Source organism: Carcharhinus amblyrhynchos, chromosome 5 (assembly GCF_965287045.1).
Source record: "Carcharhinus amblyrhynchos chromosome 5, sCarAmb.v2.hapA, whole genome shotgun sequence".
NCBI classification, from domain to species: Eukaryota; Metazoa; Chordata; class Chondrichthyes; order Carcharhiniformes; family Carcharhinidae; genus Carcharhinus; species Carcharhinus amblyrhynchos.
Genome location: NC_137328.1, coordinates 30,017,243 through 30,034,153, shown reverse-complemented (window position 1 = coordinate 30,034,153; position 16,911 = coordinate 30,017,243). Strand labels below are relative to the sequence as shown.

The following is a 16,911-nucleotide window of genomic DNA, read 5'->3' as shown; positions in this document are numbered from 1 at the left end:
TAAGCATGGCATTAAGTCAAGTCGTGATGCCAAGGGTTTCAGCAACAGATGAGTTGATGCAGAGATGGATTTTGATAACTTTACAGATGAACATAAGCAGTCTTGGTTTGGTGTGAATATTTATGGGATAGAAGGGAAGCTGGAGAAAGATGTTAGCATGAGGCTAAGAACACGGGAAACTTAGAGATGTTTGGCCTGGTAAGCCTGGGGAAGTGAGCAAATTTAGAGGCAGCAGATTGGATGGTCTCAAATTTAATGACAAGCAAGTCCATGAACACCTTACAATTGTTGATGAGGGTGAAAACGAGAGAGAGGAATTTAAGACGATGCTTTGCCATTGTGAAAGGAAGCCCGAAATTGCCTTTGTATTCCAGGGTGACCCTACAATAGTGAGTATCTTGGACAATGAAAAGCAGGATATTAAAGGTACTTCATGGTCTAGCCAGATCTGGTAGCGAATGGCTAAATTGGTTATTTGCCTTATCCATTAAAGTCTATATCCCTTGCACTAAGGGAACAGAAATAAGGGATGTACACCCTGAAAAGGAACCAGAGTGAGAGAGAATAATTCTTTGAATGAGGTTTGGGGTATCAAAGGCGGAGATACAAGTATGGTTGAGTGCTTTGTGGCTGCAGAAATGTTGTCCAGCCATGTAGATATACATCAAATCAAATAATCCCCAACAAATTCAAGATTTATTTTGGCTAAGGAAGTTTCTTAACTGAAATTGTATGTAACTGGAAACTTTAGCCAGGAGGGGGAATACATAATAAAAAGTAACAATGACTATAACTTGAGGCAACAATCAATACGTCGTGGTTCCAAGTGAGTTGTAATTCATATCGGCAGTTAAATCCAATTTGCTCTTGTGCTGATCACAGGGAAATAATTTCCTCTGTACAAGCATTTGTTTAGCTTTTATGCACAGAAAAGCCACAGCTGTACCACAAATGTCAATTTCTATTTATTTTTATTGCAGTTGGTTGAGGGGTATGTTGGCCATGATACCAGAACAGTGCCATTATTCAGTTACATATCCTCCTCTTGTAATTCACTAGACCTGTGTGTTGATGAATGGATGTCATTTTAATAAGCATGATGGGTATTGAATAATGTACAAATTAGCTTAATTTAATTATCTACATATCACTTTCTCAATTTGCATAGTCAACTACAGTTGTATCTTTATGCTTTTGCAATCAGTTTTGCTCTACAAGATTACCTTTCTTCACTGTCTTTTTAGGACCATTATTGAATGGGCAGAATCACACGATCGAGGTTGTGGAAAGTTTAGTGCAGCTAAAATGGAGGATTATGTATTCAATGATATGTGCATTAAAGTTGGCTATCCTTACTTATATTGTCATCAGGGTGACTGTGAACATGTCATCATCATCACAGATATCAGGTAAATTCATACATTTTAGGCAAAAAACACTAGTATCTCCAGAGCACAAAGGGTTATTTGTGCTGTCATTACATATTGTTCTGCAGTAAGAAATTTAAAGATTGATAAAATTCATGAAGTGAGTTACAGAATTAGCTTGGATATCCACAAGAATAGTTATTAAAAACTGAAGCTCCAGAGCACTGTTCTACCTCGGGTTATTTTCCTCTTTGGATGGCATCACAGTATTTAACACTTTTGCTTCAGTTTATTGGAAATGAGACGGAAAAAAATGAATGCTGCTATTTAGCCAAGCTGAATACTTGTATTTTATTTATAATTATTTGTTGATGTCTCAGTTGCAGGTTATTGGTCAGAAAACGTATCAATGGGCATGAACTAGTTCCAAATTGAGTTTGATTACTATATTTAAAGAAAAAGGTTGCCACCTTATGCCAGATTATGCTCCCTTGGCCTGTATAAGCAACTAGAGAGACACCGAATGACATATGCCGCAGTCATGATAATTTTTTGAAGTAGAAACACGTCTTTAGTGTTTTGGTCATATATAGATGAACTCTATTTTGCTAGCTTGGTTCATGGTGATTACTGCAGCAGCTATTTTTATTTAATTGAATGCTACTTATTTTCTGTCTGTTGATGAACTAACATTTCTCTAGTTTGGTTATCATGTTGTGAGAAGTGAAATAATTTACTCTTCTCAACTCTCCAACATTGAATTTTAGGAATAGTTCAATCCCAAAATGGGTTTTTATAAAAAGAGATGATTGTGTTTAGAGAAGTCTTTTTTCTTTTCTGCCCTTCTCCTGTTCTCTTGCAACCTGAAATTGATTGGATTCCAGAGGTGCTATTGATCCTCCAGCATCCTATGTATTCATTGTTTTCAAACCTGAGCATCGGTACTAAATATTGTTGAGGAGACTTGATTCTTTCCTCACCCGACTTCCAAGTGTATTTACTCCTTGCAGGAGTAATTGGTTAGATTTCAAGACCAGGGCCTGGTCTATTTCCCTCCTTAATTGAGAGGCACAATCAGATGAGATCAGATTAGTTCTGCAGGTTGAAAATAAAACCTGGGATGTTCCTGATCAGTATGTTGAATTGTTCAGTGGATAAACTCTCCAAACCATCAGGCCCAAATGGAGGAATTTTTGTTGACTATCTTAAAACATTTTTGTTTGTCTTTCACAAAACTTAATGACAACATTGTTGGCTTTATTTCCCAGTTCTTCTGAAAGAGGCCATTGATTTTTATTTTAAATCATGTTGCCTTTTTATTTGTTCAATCCTTTCTGTCATTTGAACCGTGCATTCTGTTTAGCTGTAAACATAATTTAGACTATCTATATCCCGAGACTACAATTAATATCAGTCAATGGTTGACCTAGCAATTAGGAAGAAGAAAGGCTATTATTGTGCTTTGAGAACTGCCTTGGAAAAACTTCAGAGATGACGCATTATGTTAAAATGCAGTAAAGTAATCACTGTTAAAAGGAAGGAGAACTCGGGAGATGTTAGAATTCAAAAAGAAGGTACAAAAACTAGCATAACACCACTTTATCTGAATGCTCATAACATTGAAAACAAGATAAATGAGTTGATGGCACAAATCATTGCGAATGAGTATGATTTGGTGGCCATTACAGAAACATGGTTGCAGGATGGTCACAACGGGGAGTTAAATATCCGCGGGTATCTGACTGTTCAGAGGCACAGACAAGAAAGGGAGGTGGTGAAATTTTTAGATATCAAAATATCCTTGATATTTAAGGATGACATCAGGGCAGGAGTGAGATGATGTAGGTTCTATGGAAAAAAAGGTTGAATCCATTTGGGTGGAAATTAGAAATAATAAGTAGAAAAAGTCATTGATAGACATAGTCTATAAGCCACCAAATAATAATATCATGGTGGGGCAAGAAATAAACAAAGAAATAACTGATGCATGTAAAAGTGGTACAGCAATTATCATGGGGGATTTTAATCTACATATCAATTGATCAAACCAGGTCAGTCAAGGCAGCCTTGAGGAGGAGATCATAGAATGTATCCACACTAGCTTCCTTGAACAGTACAAGGGAACGAGATTTCCTAGATCTGGTCCTGTGTAATGAGACAGGAATAGTCAGTGTCTTAGTGTTAGGGATCCTCTCCAAAGAAACAATCACAGTATGGTTAAATTTAAAATACAGATAGAGCGTGAGAAGGTAAAATCCAATACTAGTGTCTTCTACTTAAACAAAGGAGACCACAATGGGATGAAGGAGGTGTTGGCTAAAGTAGACTGGGAGCAAAAGCTTTATGGTGGGACAATTGAGGAACAGCAGAGGACTTTCAAAGCAATTTTTCACAGTGCTCTTCAAAAATATATACCAGTGACAAGGAAGGACTGTAGAAAAAGAGATAATAAGCCAAGGATATCTAAGGAAATAAAGGATGGTATCAAATTGAAAGAAAATGCATTCAAAATGGGAAACTAGAGGATTGGGAAATCTTTAAAGGTCAACAAAAAGCCAGGGAAAAAGCTATAAAGAAAAATAAGATAGATAATGAGAGTAAACTAGCTCAGAATATAAAAGTTTCTACAAATATATAAACTGAAAAAGAGTGGCGAAAGTAAACATTGGTCCTTCAGAGGATGAGAAGGGGGATGTAATAACTATAAATGAGAAAATGGCTGAGACATTGAACAGGTATTTTGTGTTGGTCTTCACAGTGGAAGACACAAATAACATGCTAAAAATTGATGACAAGAAGGCTATGGCAGGTGAGGACTTAGAAACAATCATTATCACAGATGAGGTAGTGTTGGGCAAGCTAATGGGGCTAAAGGTAGACAAGTCTCCTAGCCCTGATGAAATGCATCCCAGGGTGTCAAAAGAGATGGTGGAGGAAATAGCAAATACGCTAGTGGTAAATTTGCTGGACTCTGGGGTGGTTCCCGCAGATTGGAAAACAGCAAATGTGACGCAACTGTTTGAAAAAGGAGGTAGACAAAAGGCGGGTAACTCTAGGTCGGTTAGCTTAACTTCTGTAGTAGGCAAATGCTTGAATCTATCATCAAGGAAGAAATAGCGAGACATCTGGATATAAATTGTCTCATTGGGAAGACGCAGCATTGGCTCATGATGGGCAGGTCATGTTGACTAATTTGGTGGAATTCTTTGAGAACATTATGTACGAAGAGCACAGTGGGAACCTGTGGATGTGGTATGTTTTGGATTTCCAGAAGGCATTTGACAAGATGCTGCACCAATGACTGCTGCATAAGATAAAGGTACACGGTGTTACGGGTAATGTATTAGCATGGGTAGAGGATTGGTCAACTAACAGAAAGCAAAGAATGGGGATAAATAAGTGTTTTTCTGGTTGGCAATCAGTGACTAGTGGTGTGTCTCAGGGACCAGTGTTGGGACTTGCAATTGTTTACAATTTACATAGATGATTTGGAGTTGGGGACAAAGTATAGTGTGTGAAAGTTCGCAAATGACACTAAGATGAGTGGCAGAGCAAAGTGTTCACGGGACACAAAGTCTGCAAAGGGATATAGATTGTCTAAGTGAGTGGGCGAGGGTCTGGCAGATGGAGTACATACAATATTGGTAAATGTGAAGTCATCCATTTTGGCAGGAATAACAGCAAAATGGACTATATTTAAATGGTTAAAAATTGCAGCATGCTGCTGTGCAGAGGGACCTGGGTGTCTTTGTGCAGGAATCACAAAAAGTGGTTTGCAGGTGCAGCAGGTAATTAAGAAGACAAATGGAATTGTGTCCTTTATTGCAAGAGGGATGGAGTTTAAAAACAAAGAGGTTATGTTGCAGCTGTATAAGGTGCTGGTGAGGCCACACCTGGAGTACTGTGTACAGTTTTGGTTGTCTCCTTACTTGAGAAAGGATATACTGGCACTGGAGGAGGTGCAGAGGAGAGTCACTAGATTGATTCCGGAGTTGAGAGGGTTGGTTTATGAGAAGAGACTGAGTAGACTGGGGCCATATTCATTGGAATTCAGAAGAATGAGGGAAGATCTTATAGAAACATACAAGATTATGAAGGGAATAGATAACATGGAAGCAGAGAAGTTGGTTCCACTGGCAGGTGAAAGTAGAACTAGGGGGCATGGCCTCAAAATAAGGGGGAGCAGATTTATGACTGAGCTGAGGAGGAACATCTTCACACAAAGGGTTGTGAATCTGTGGAATTCCCTGCCCAGTGGAGCAGTTGAGGCCACCTCGTTGAACGTTTTTAAGGTAAGGATAGATAAGTTTTTGAACAGTAAAGGAATTAAGGGTTATGGTGTGTGGGCGGTAAGTGGAGCTGAGTCCACGAAAAGATTAGCCATGAACTTATTGAATGGTGGAGCAGGCTTGAGGGGCCAGATGGCCCATTTCTGCTGCTAGTTCTTATTATGTTCTTATATAGGCACTAACTACTTCGCCGATAAGATTCCAAAAAAATACAATGACGAAATCAATTCGGTGAGGAAAAATGTACAGTTCACAAGGCAGATGTAACCCAACTGTTATTTAAAGCTTCAGCAGGAATTTTTGCTCGGTTGTGCTTAGCTTTTGCACAATTCATCCAGAATCAGTCAAACCAACACAAAAGATTGTGAAGTTTCAAGTGCAAATTTTGTTTTGATGAGGAGGAATTCCTTCTTTTGGAGGGTCATTTGTGTTTGGAATTTTCTTCCACAGTGAACAGTGGAGACTGGGTCATTGAATATGTTCAAAAATAGTGGAGGTTAATTGTGTGTGTGTGTGTTGGAGGGGAGAAAGAATGTGGGGCAGACAGGAAAGCGGAGTTAAGGCCACGATCAGATCAGCTGAAATAATACCTACGATCTAAATTGCTTATTGTTCCAACATAATACATAATTAATTCTACTTAAGGGTAAGGAGAGAAGATAAATCTAGTGAAATAATACAAAATTATTTTGGTGCAGCTGAGCTACAAATCTAATTACAAAATGTTTTTTAAAAAATTATTTTTCTCTCATTTTGTTTCTGCTAGTAAAGTTGTTTCGATATCACATTACTGAGTTTATTTTCAATGGAATTATTGCATTTTCATTCTAAAAATTTAGAATACTTGCATGAAAAACATCCACTCATTTGTACGTTGTAGTACATGAGTTTAAGTTATTCACTAAAATGAAGCCGTATGGCAGCACAATGGTTAGCATTGTTGCCTCATAGCGGTAGGGACCCGGGTTCAATTCTGGCCTCGGCTCATTATCTGTATGGAGTTCGCACATTCTCTCTTTGTCTGCATGGGTTTCCTCTGGGTGCTCCGGCTTCCTCCCACATTTCAAAAATTTGTGGGTTAGGTAAATTGACCCTAATGTCAGGGGATTAGCAAAGTAAATATGTGGGGTTACAGGAGTAGGGCCCGGCTGGGATTGTGGTCAGTGCAGACTCAATGGGATGAATGGCCACCTTCTGCTCTGTAGGGATTCTATGATTCTATTATTTGATTCTATATACCCCAGATTCATAGACCTTGTGCTGTTGGTGTAGAATTAAGTAGGAATGGTGAGGTCTACACAAAACCAGTGACATTGGGGAACCATTTTTTGCTTCACTGTTCAAGGATCTGAGTAGTAGAATGTGTTACAGTTTGTCAAAAAATGTCTTTTCATAACTTATGAGTGCTGAGGTGTTGGCTATCATTGGAGTTTCTAAGTTTCTTGGTATTATTGGTTGAGAAAATTATGTTGGCCGGACAGTAGAAAAGGTCCCCTGCATTTCTTTTTGCCATAGTATCTATAATGTTCGCAGGAACAGACAGGGCCAATGTGTAATCTCTCATTTGCAGAACAGCTTTTCTACAGTATAGTTCTCCATATTGCATTTGAGTGTTTGCCAATTTATATGCCCTACCCCAAGGTATTAGCTTCCCTTCTGTTCTTGCTGTGGGGCTGTTTAATGTCCAACTGCTTACAGACTTTATTCCCTTCAAGTGACCAAACGAAGAAATAAATCGGCCTGCTGGTGGTATAGCAGAAAACACTGGATATAACATCACAGTTGGTTAATTAGCATTTATCAATCAGAGGTGTACAGCTTTATCTATATCCACTCACAATTAACAATTGGGATTACGTAATGTATAATGTAAAGGTATAGTTTTGATTTGATTTTGTGTATATGCTGTGTGACTGAGGGCTTGCAATGGAGTTATATGTTCCTTGACTCTTAATTGGGTCTGTTTTAATCAAGACCTGTGGTTTTCTCAAAGTTTTCCCTGTGTGACTGAGTTTTGCAGTTTGCGATTTTTAAATTTGAGATTATGAACCCTTTCAGTTCTTCTGATACTACGTGTCATCTGAACGATAGCCAATCCCCCAGCCTTCATATTGGGACGTTAGAACAGAAATGCTTGAGCTATTGAAAGCTATATACAGGACAAAGCAATTCTGCTGTTCCATTTGATATTCTCCCTTAAGCTAGGGAGATCAGATTTTATACAAAATAAACTGCCTCCTCTAAAGTATATGGTTACAGTAATCATGTGATTGTTTTCACTCTGGCAAGTATTTTGCTGTTTTCTTATGAGTAAAGCTGTCTGTCACAATTCTACTAGTATAACCCCTTAGCTAAAGAGGAGTAGGAAGTGAGAATAGGGAGTGTAACTTTGTTTTCACAGAAACACAGAATTGTTTTAGTGTAGAATCGACTCTGCACTGACTCTCTGAAACAGCATTCTGCCTAGCCCCCTGCTTATCCCTGTAACCTTGCACATTCTTCTTTTCTGATAGTAATCCAATTCCGTTTTGAAAACTTGATTGAGCCTGTTTCCACCACCCACAAGATTAAGGGCAGCACAGTGGTTAGCACTGCCGCCTCACAGCGCCGGGGACCTGGTTTCGATTTCTGGCTTGGTTCACTGCCTTTGCGGAGTCTGCACATTCTCCTGTGTCTGCGTGAGTTTCCTCCGGGTGCTCTGGTTTCCACCCACAGGTCCAAAGATGTGCAGGTTAGATCGATTAGCCATGTTAAATTGCCCCTTGGTGTCAGGGGAACTAGCTAGGGTGAATGCATGGGGATATGGGATAGGATCTGGGTGGGATTGTGGTTGATGCAGGCTCAATGGGCTGAATAGCCTCCTCCTACGCTGTAGGATTCTAAGATTTGTTCCAGACTTCAACCACACTTGGTTGAAAATAAAATGTTCTCACATCACTTTTACTAGCCAATTATTTTGAATCTGTGCCCTCTAGTTCTTCATGCTGTTTTGAGTGGGAAGAGCTTCTCACTTTTTTATCCTATCCATATCCCTCAGGATTTGAATACCCCTATCAAGTCTCCTCTCAGCCTTATTTTCTCCAAAGAAAACAGCTCCAACCTCTCCAATCTATTTTTATAGCTGCAGTTCTTTATCTCTGGGATAATTCTTGTGAATCTCCTCCGTCCTCCCTCCAATGCATTCTTTCCTCCACTTTGGCACCTAGAACTGGATGCACTACTCCAGATGAGGCCCAACTAGTGTCTTATACAAGTTTAACATGACCCCCTTACTCTTGTACTCAATGCCGCTGTTTATAAAACCTAAGATACTGTGTCCTTTATTAACTGCTCTCTTAACATGCTCTGCAATCTTCAATGACTTAAGCACAGAGACATCAAGGTCCTTCTGTTCCCGCACCTCCGTTAAAGTTTCTTCCTTTACTTTGTGCTATCTCTCGATGTTCTTCCTGCTAGTTCTCTGCATCGAACTTCATCTTCCACTTCTCAGCCCAATCCACCAACATGTCTGTCTTTTTGAAGTTCAAAATTATCCTTATGTTTGTTCTCGCTCAACTTATGCCATACTTGAATTTGGAACTTTCTTGCAGTTGAAGTGAGCTATCTTCTATGAACTTGCAGACTGATTCCCTGCATAGTACATTACTGAAATACTGCAAAACCCGGGCTCAATATAAAGATTTTGTAAGGTTTTTTTGTTTGAGGTGTAAATATCCTTAATCAGTCAACACAGAGCTTAACTGTAAACCAAAGTATTTGTACTTGCTCCCTCCCAGCCACCGAGCAGAGTGTGCTTTGCGATTATCTGAAGAGGATCAGAAGTGATGTAAACACTAACATTTATTTTATTTGCTGCCGCAGAATTGTCCACCGTGATGATTGTCTAGATAAAACCTTGTACCCATGTGTGATCAAAAAACCCTGGATGTGGACTCGGAAGTGTTCAGTTTGCAAATTATTTATAGTCCGGTACGTAGTGCACTGCATTATAATATGTTATATGATATGTTTTGGATTAATTTTACCAAATGCTTTGGGTGGGGGTAATAATATTCTGTTTTGCAAATCAGCTTATTTTCCTTTTGACAAGTCTTGGATCTGACATCTATAGATACGCCTCATATTTCAGAATCAACAGCATTGCAAAGAGAGCCACAGTAATCAAGTTTAATTGCCTACACTGCAGTACATACACTGTCCCCTTGACTTGTACCAGGAGAACTTGGAGAAGCATTAGCAGGAATTGTTACTTGAGGGTGTGTGTCAAGGCAGCAAATTGAGTATGAGCTAAGAACCATGTATCCTACCAAATTCTGTCTATCCACCTCTGACCAGCCTACTCACTGAGTATGTTGCTGTCAGTGCCTGGTCCCATTAATAGATCTGGTATTCCATATCTGGTCAAACACCAAGGTACATATGCCAGTAACCAGTCAATGCCATCCTATTATGGCTTTTATATCTAGCTTCTGTAAATGAAGGTGCAGTGTTCTAAGAGTTGAGTCTTTGGAACTCTGTTCCTCAAAAGGCAGTGGAAGCAGATTCACTGAATAATTTTAAAGCAGCAGTAGATTTTTGATGAGCAGGGAGGTTAAAGGTTATCAGGGATAGGCAGGAATGTGGAGTTGAGGTTGCAATCAGATCAGCCATGATATTGTTGATTGGCAGAACAGGCACAAACAATGAATGGCCCACTCCTCCTAATTTATATATTTGAATGTAGTTGCATTGGTGCTCATGTTGTGTAGAGTTTCTCCTGGTCAGATCCTAGCACTCTTCCCTTTTGGCTTTGAACTCCATGTCTTAGCTTCCATTGCTTAACAGCTGTCATAGGGAAAATATTCAAAGCTGTTATTAAAGATTTCTTTATTTCATAGTAGGGCAAAGCCAGCATGGCTTTGATATAGGGAAATCATGTTGAACCAATTTATTGGAGTACTTTGAAGAAATAACATCTGCTGTGGATTTGCTGTGCTTAGATTTCCAGAAGGTATTTAGTATGGTGCTACATCAAAGGTTTTGAGGAAAATAAAGGCTTATGCTCTTGGGTAACATGTCACAGATAGAAGATTGGCCAGCTAACAGGGAAAGAAAGAGCACAAATAAATGGGTCATTTTCTGATTGGAATCAACAAATGGCCTGCCACACAGACCAATGATGGGGTTTACAATTTACCTTTTACAATTTTTATAAATGACTTTGAAAAAGGGACCAAAGGTATAATTGCGATTATTTGCTGATGATCCAAAGATAGGTAAGAAAGGAGGTTGTGCAGAGGACACAATGAGGCTACAAGGGACATAAATAGGTTGAGTAAGCAAAGACCTAGCAAATGGAGTATCATTTTGGAAAATGTGGAATTGTCTATTCTGGCAGGAAGAATAAGAAGTTTGGCAGGAGCATATTATCTCAATGATGGGAGTTGTGAGCTTTGACATGCAGAGAGAACTGGATGCATGAACCACAAAAAGTTATAATGCAAGGATAGCCAGTAATTATGAAAGCTAGTATAATAGGCAATGGGAGGTGGCGCGCCACTCACTGGTATCTAATGGTCCTGCTGTTGTCAACAGGGTTTCCTGTTGAATGCACCTCTTGCTGCCAGGAAACCCGCAACAGGAGTGCGCTGTTGGCAGGACCATAACATCCCACTGGTGTGAATGACAGCAAGATCTCGGCAAATATTCTTGTTTATTGCAAAGTTATGCTTCAGTTATATCAGGCATTGGTGAGAGCACATTTGGAGTATTGGTCCACTATAGCATTGTTTTTAACACTGACAGTATTTAATACAATGGTATTGGTCTCCTTGTTTAAGGAAAAATGTAAAAACTGGATTTATTACCTGGAATGGGAGGGTTGTCTTATAAGGAAAGATTGGACAGGCTAGGTTTGTATCCACTGGAGATTAGAAGAGTAAGAGGCAACTTTATTAAAATGATGCTGAGGGACCTTGACAGAGTGGATGGGGAATGGATATTTTCTTGCTTGGGAGAATATAGACCCACGGGCCATCATTTAAAAATGAAAGGTTGGCCATTCAGAGATGGGAATTTTTTTCTAAGGTTAGTGAGTCTTTAGCAATGTCTTCCTTAAAAGGCAGTGGGAGCAAAGCCTCTGAATATTTTTAAGGCAGAGCTAGGTAGATTCTTGACCAGCAAGGGGAAAGGTTATCGGATAGGTGGGAATGTGGAGTTAAGGGAACAATTGGACCAGCTATGATCTTACTGAATGGCAGAGCGGGTCCTAAGGACTATTTTTTATACTTGCATGTATACTTAAGAATCCTTATCTCGGGTGTTCTGCATAGCTTCATTTTCTCTCTAAACAATGGTATCTGTTCTGTCTGCAATATAGAATCATGGAATCCCTACAGCACAGAAGGCACCATTTGACCCTTCGAGTTTGCACCGACTTTCTGATAGTATTTTACCCAACCCTCTCCTCCGCCCTACTCCTGTAATCCCATACATTTACCATGGCTAATCCCATCTAACCGACACAAATTGGAACACTAAGGGGCAACTTTATGTCTAGCCAGTCAACCCAACCCACACATCTTTGGAGTATTGGAGGAAACCCACACAGACATGAGACGAACATGCAATCTCCACACAGAGAGTAGCCCAAGGCCAGAATTGAACCCGGGTCCCTGACCTGTGAGGCAGTAGTGCTAATCACTTGCCACCATACTACTTCCGTTTGTCAGCTTATTAAATTATCTGATGTTATAGAGCTGCTGCATGCACCTGTGGTAGAAGTTGTTGAGCTTCTTATGGAGGTATTTGTTGGATCACCAACAATTCACACTGTATTGTTCACACAGTACACACTGATTCACACTGTAGCTTTAGCCCTTCCAGGAGAACTCCAGACGTGCTAGACAAATCCAAGATGGATGTAGCAAACTATACCAGGAACTTTTCATTGCATTCAGAAATTTGCTCAAAGTATTTGACTCAATAGATCATAAGACTCTGTGGATTATGCCCAAGCTACCTTGGGGTTTCCTCTGGGTGCTCTGGTTTCCTCCCACACTCCAAAGACGTGCAGGTTAAATTGATTGGCTACGCTAAATTGCCCCTTAGTGCCAAGGTCTGGGTTGGGATTGTTGTTGGTGCAGGCTTGATGGACTGAATGACCTCTTTTTGCGCTGCGTGGCTTCTAAGATATTCTCTCATTTGTATTAATTACTGTCTGGCTGGAAACTCTTCACTCTCAGTAGCCTCTGTGCCAAAACTAAACTGACCAGAGACACAAATGACCTACAGCTTGCAGATATTTGCAAGCCACTCTCAATATCTTCAATTTTGCATACAGGAAACTCAGCCTGTCCTTGATTGTTGACAAAACAAAACTGAAATTGACCCATACTTGATCAGCAAAATATTATAGAAAGTATTGAGCACTTCCCATACTTTAGCATCCACACCTTTCAAAAGGCTGCCAGTGACGAGATTCAACACCACCTCAACTGCACCAACTCGGCTTTCTACAAACTATAAAAACAAGTGTTTGTTAACAAAGGCCATCAGTCAATATAAGTCCTAGTATACAGAACAGTTGTCATCAGCACACTTTTAAACTGCAACAAGATCTAGACTGTAACTGGAACACATAAGAATGCTAGGAAAATTACATCAGCAGTGCCTGAGCCACATACTCCAGATCTAATGAGAAACCAGCTCCACAAGCATTTATACCAAGCTCTTGCAAACTTGACTTTGATGCACTGGACAAAAACCAACTCCCTTGCCAGATCCTGTTTACTTGAGTCTCAAACATTCAGGAACAAAAAACACTTCAAAGACCATCTGAAGTACTTATTGAAGCGTGGCAGCATTGACATTAATGACTGGGAGGAGATTGCTGCCAATCTAGAATGGTGACAACTTGTCTACCTAGCTGCGTCATGCTTTCAGTCATAATATCTAGATGATAATGCAGAGCAGCAGCCGAGATGGAAAATAAGCAAGCAGACTCTGCACTCCAAATCCCACTGCCTGGTGAACATTCTGTCCATGTGTCCAAAGGTATGTGGTAGCAAATTGACCTATTCAGTCGCATGAAAATGCATGGCAGAAATTTGGAACCTTGAATAGAAGTCATCCAATGATCGAGGAACATCCAACGACAACAACTATTGCCATAGTTGCTTGCAAACTTGTTTTTGATGGGACCTTCTCGGTGTTCTTTTAAAAAAAAGCATGGATTGTTTGTCACCAAAATGGAGGTTGGCAGAGCAAGTTTTTTGACAAGGGATCTGATGTGCTGCCTGTTTCTCTTTAAATTTCGCCTGCAACAAGTTGGCAGGAGAATCCTGAAATTTTGCCACTTACAAAATAAAAAAATCAACGATTTGCAAATTGAATGTGCCTCAGCTGAAATTGTCAAATATCAGTAATCTTATCACAATTGTTTTCACTCTAGTTTTAGCCTTGTGTGGGGGTGTCTGTAGTCTAGACTAGATAGCATTCATGATGACATCTATGGTTTACACAAAGTAATAGTCTTTTTCTCTTTATGAAACATGTCTGTATGACATGTTGCATGTCTTAATGTTCTCAGTATACAATCAAATATTGTTTAATCTTTTACAGAGATAACCCAAAATTAAATGGCCAAGTGCACTGCTGTTTGATTTGCAAGTTTCAGTTGGAGATCATTGGTTGAATTTTCTTTATTCAGTCAGGATAATATTGTTATTTCGGTTCATTTAAAATGCTAAATAATGAAGCTAAATAAAGAACTCAGACTTGGGTTTGTAACAAATGACAGATTATGTAATAAAATGCACTCCTAAATGGGTGGAGTACAGATGAAGAGATGATATGTTCCGGCATATTGAAAATGGCTATTGCGATCCAAGTATAATTTTCTAAAATTGTGTCATCATTTTCTTTGTTCCAGATGGGTGACCAACAATGATAGTTTTGCCCCCGAAGACCCAGGCTTTTTCTGTGACTTGTGTTTCAGGATGCTTCACTACGATGCTGATGGCAATAAAATGGGAGACTTTCTTGCATATGCTTATGTTGATCCAGGAATATTTAACTGAACACAATGCTTATAGCATATATTAAAGCTACTAAGTAATAATAATTAATATTAATATTACTATTAACTATTAAAGCTATGTCTGTTTCCTGTTGAAGGTTCATTTTTTTATGTTTGACTGAAATTGGTGGAAAAGCTTTGACTGCACTATTATAAGTGTGCATGTTACCAAAGTTTCCATGAGGCCTACGTACTCTGAAGAAAATAAGAAATTTTGAACAATGATTAATCATACACAAGTATCCACTTTCTTCATTGACAAAACTGCTTTAAAGACCACTTTTAAATTTCAAAGTATTGTGTTTTAAGCAATATACTGAGTAAATTTATGAAGTTGGCTGAACTATGGCTGTGGCCAATTTTGGCTGGAGTTGTGCCTATGTGGTGCTTTCCTGTGACAGTGATACTCAGTTATGTGGGTCTCCATCCTTAGCCCTCTAATTCATGCTGATCAACCCATTTTCCCAGAGGATTTCATTTGTGTGCTTTTAGAAACTGGCCTGGGACTTGTTTTCAGACCTAATCCAGACTGCTATGAATGGAAGTCGCAGTTTTTTGGCTGTAAAGGGCTGTATGTGAAATTAGTTTGGGCAATTTTTACCCCATTCCTGATGTTTAGCAGGCCCATGAGTAGAAAACTTCTGAATTTGGCACCACTTGCTAACCTTAGGGATCAAGGATTTTTTTTATGGTGAACTTGGATTTGTTCCTCTGAAGTTGAAGCAGTGTATTTAAATGCTTGCCTGATCTGAATCTTGTTGATGATGGGTGTCTGAAATGAAAGTGTTCCATCCCTCACCTTTTTGAGTATCAACATTTTAAATTTTATTGAAATATTTGTTAATCTTAAATATTTCTTTTTCCAATAACTTATGGCCCTTTTATTATTGGTAATTAAATAATCCAGTAAATGTAATTTACTGCCAATTCCACACATCACAATGGGCAGATCGCACTAACCCCCAAAAACGTTTATTAATGAATCATTAACAATGACAGATTAATTGTTAAATCCAATTAGGAAAAGACATCTTAAAGTGAAATCATGGTTCCTCTAAAATGTGTCTATTAGCAGGGGTGGGGGAGGAAAGGTACTCTACATCATAGACCTTTAGAGTCCAGTCATTTAATTTAGTCTTGGTTAGCTTTGTTTTGCTTCCTTCCCGAAGCAAAGTATTTTGGGGTGGGCAAATGTTGGAGGTGAGTTTATTTTACAGAATAAAGCTACTGAGAATGACTGATGAGGGGCCTGAAGATTTATACTGCACAACTAGACTGAGTTGTCCTAATGACAGGTCACAGGTTGTTTCCCATAGGTTGATGTCCCTGCATTCTTTTTATGCTGTCTTTTGATGTAAATTTCATTATGTAAGCTTTAACTTTTTAAGTTAGATTGTACCACAACTCCAGTGAGGCTATTTTCAATTGTTTTGTCATGAATGCAAAATAAACTTGGATTTGAAATTATTGCTTGTTTTTCAACTTTACACTTATGTGATAATGTTCTTGAAACTTTGGGGAAGCTTGTACAGGATTTTTGTCCTTATTCCCTGGTAGCCATAATACAGGCCTCTGAACTCTACCTAGTGGGAGAACATGGGTACTGCAATATATCCCTTTTCATACAGTAATTTCTTCCTGGATGTATGTAATTTATCAGGTAGCAACCACTTTCCTGTATCTATATTTTAATTTGGGAACACCACTATGAAAGTCTTAACAAGCTGTTTGTGGTTTGTAGATTGGGCATGGTGATGCGGTATTTATGTCACTGGACAAGTAATCCAAAGATATGGATACAGTACAAAAATCTCAAAGTCTGCAATTCCTCAGATATTAAATTAGTCAAGGTCTGCATGCAGCAAAAATTTGGAGAACAATCAGCTTTGAGCTGATAGCTGGGAAGTGTCATACCATGACCATTGTCATGCCATGACAAGAGTGTTTCAGGGACATGGCTAAAATCAGTGAAATTCTCATTGCAAAATTCCTCGTCAACATCATTCTGGGTGTCATTATTGACCATAAACTCAACTGCACCAGAGCCATTAATGCAGTGATCATTGGAGCAGATCAGAGATTAGGTATTTTGCTGCGAATGGTTCTTCAAAGTCTCCTTGCTACCCACAAAACACAAGTCACTTGAATAGAGAGATACAAACAGATGATCTAGTTAGGAACACATGATCGGTGCAGA

General features: G+C 39.1%; 1 protein-coding gene across 2 annotated transcripts in view; it reads left to right on the top strand.

Annotated features, from left to right (window-relative positions):
• snapc3 (small nuclear RNA activating complex, polypeptide 3) overlaps positions 1-16,181 on the top strand; it is a 48,832-nt gene extending 32,651 nt beyond the window's left edge. The window contains exons 7-9 of one of the 2 annotated variants that reach the window (XM_080188560.1): positions 1,245-1,409; positions 9,518-9,625; positions 14,568-16,181. In XM_080188560.1, the coding sequence (XP_080044686.1) occupies positions 1,245-1,409; positions 9,518-9,625; positions 14,568-14,715 (421 nt within the window). In that variant the 3' untranslated portion in view covers positions 14,716-16,181. The remainder of the gene's footprint in view (positions 1-1,244; positions 1,410-9,517; positions 9,626-14,567) is intronic. The other variant, XM_080188562.1, reaches the window with a different exon arrangement.
• Positions 16,182-16,911: the final 730 nt, after the last annotated feature.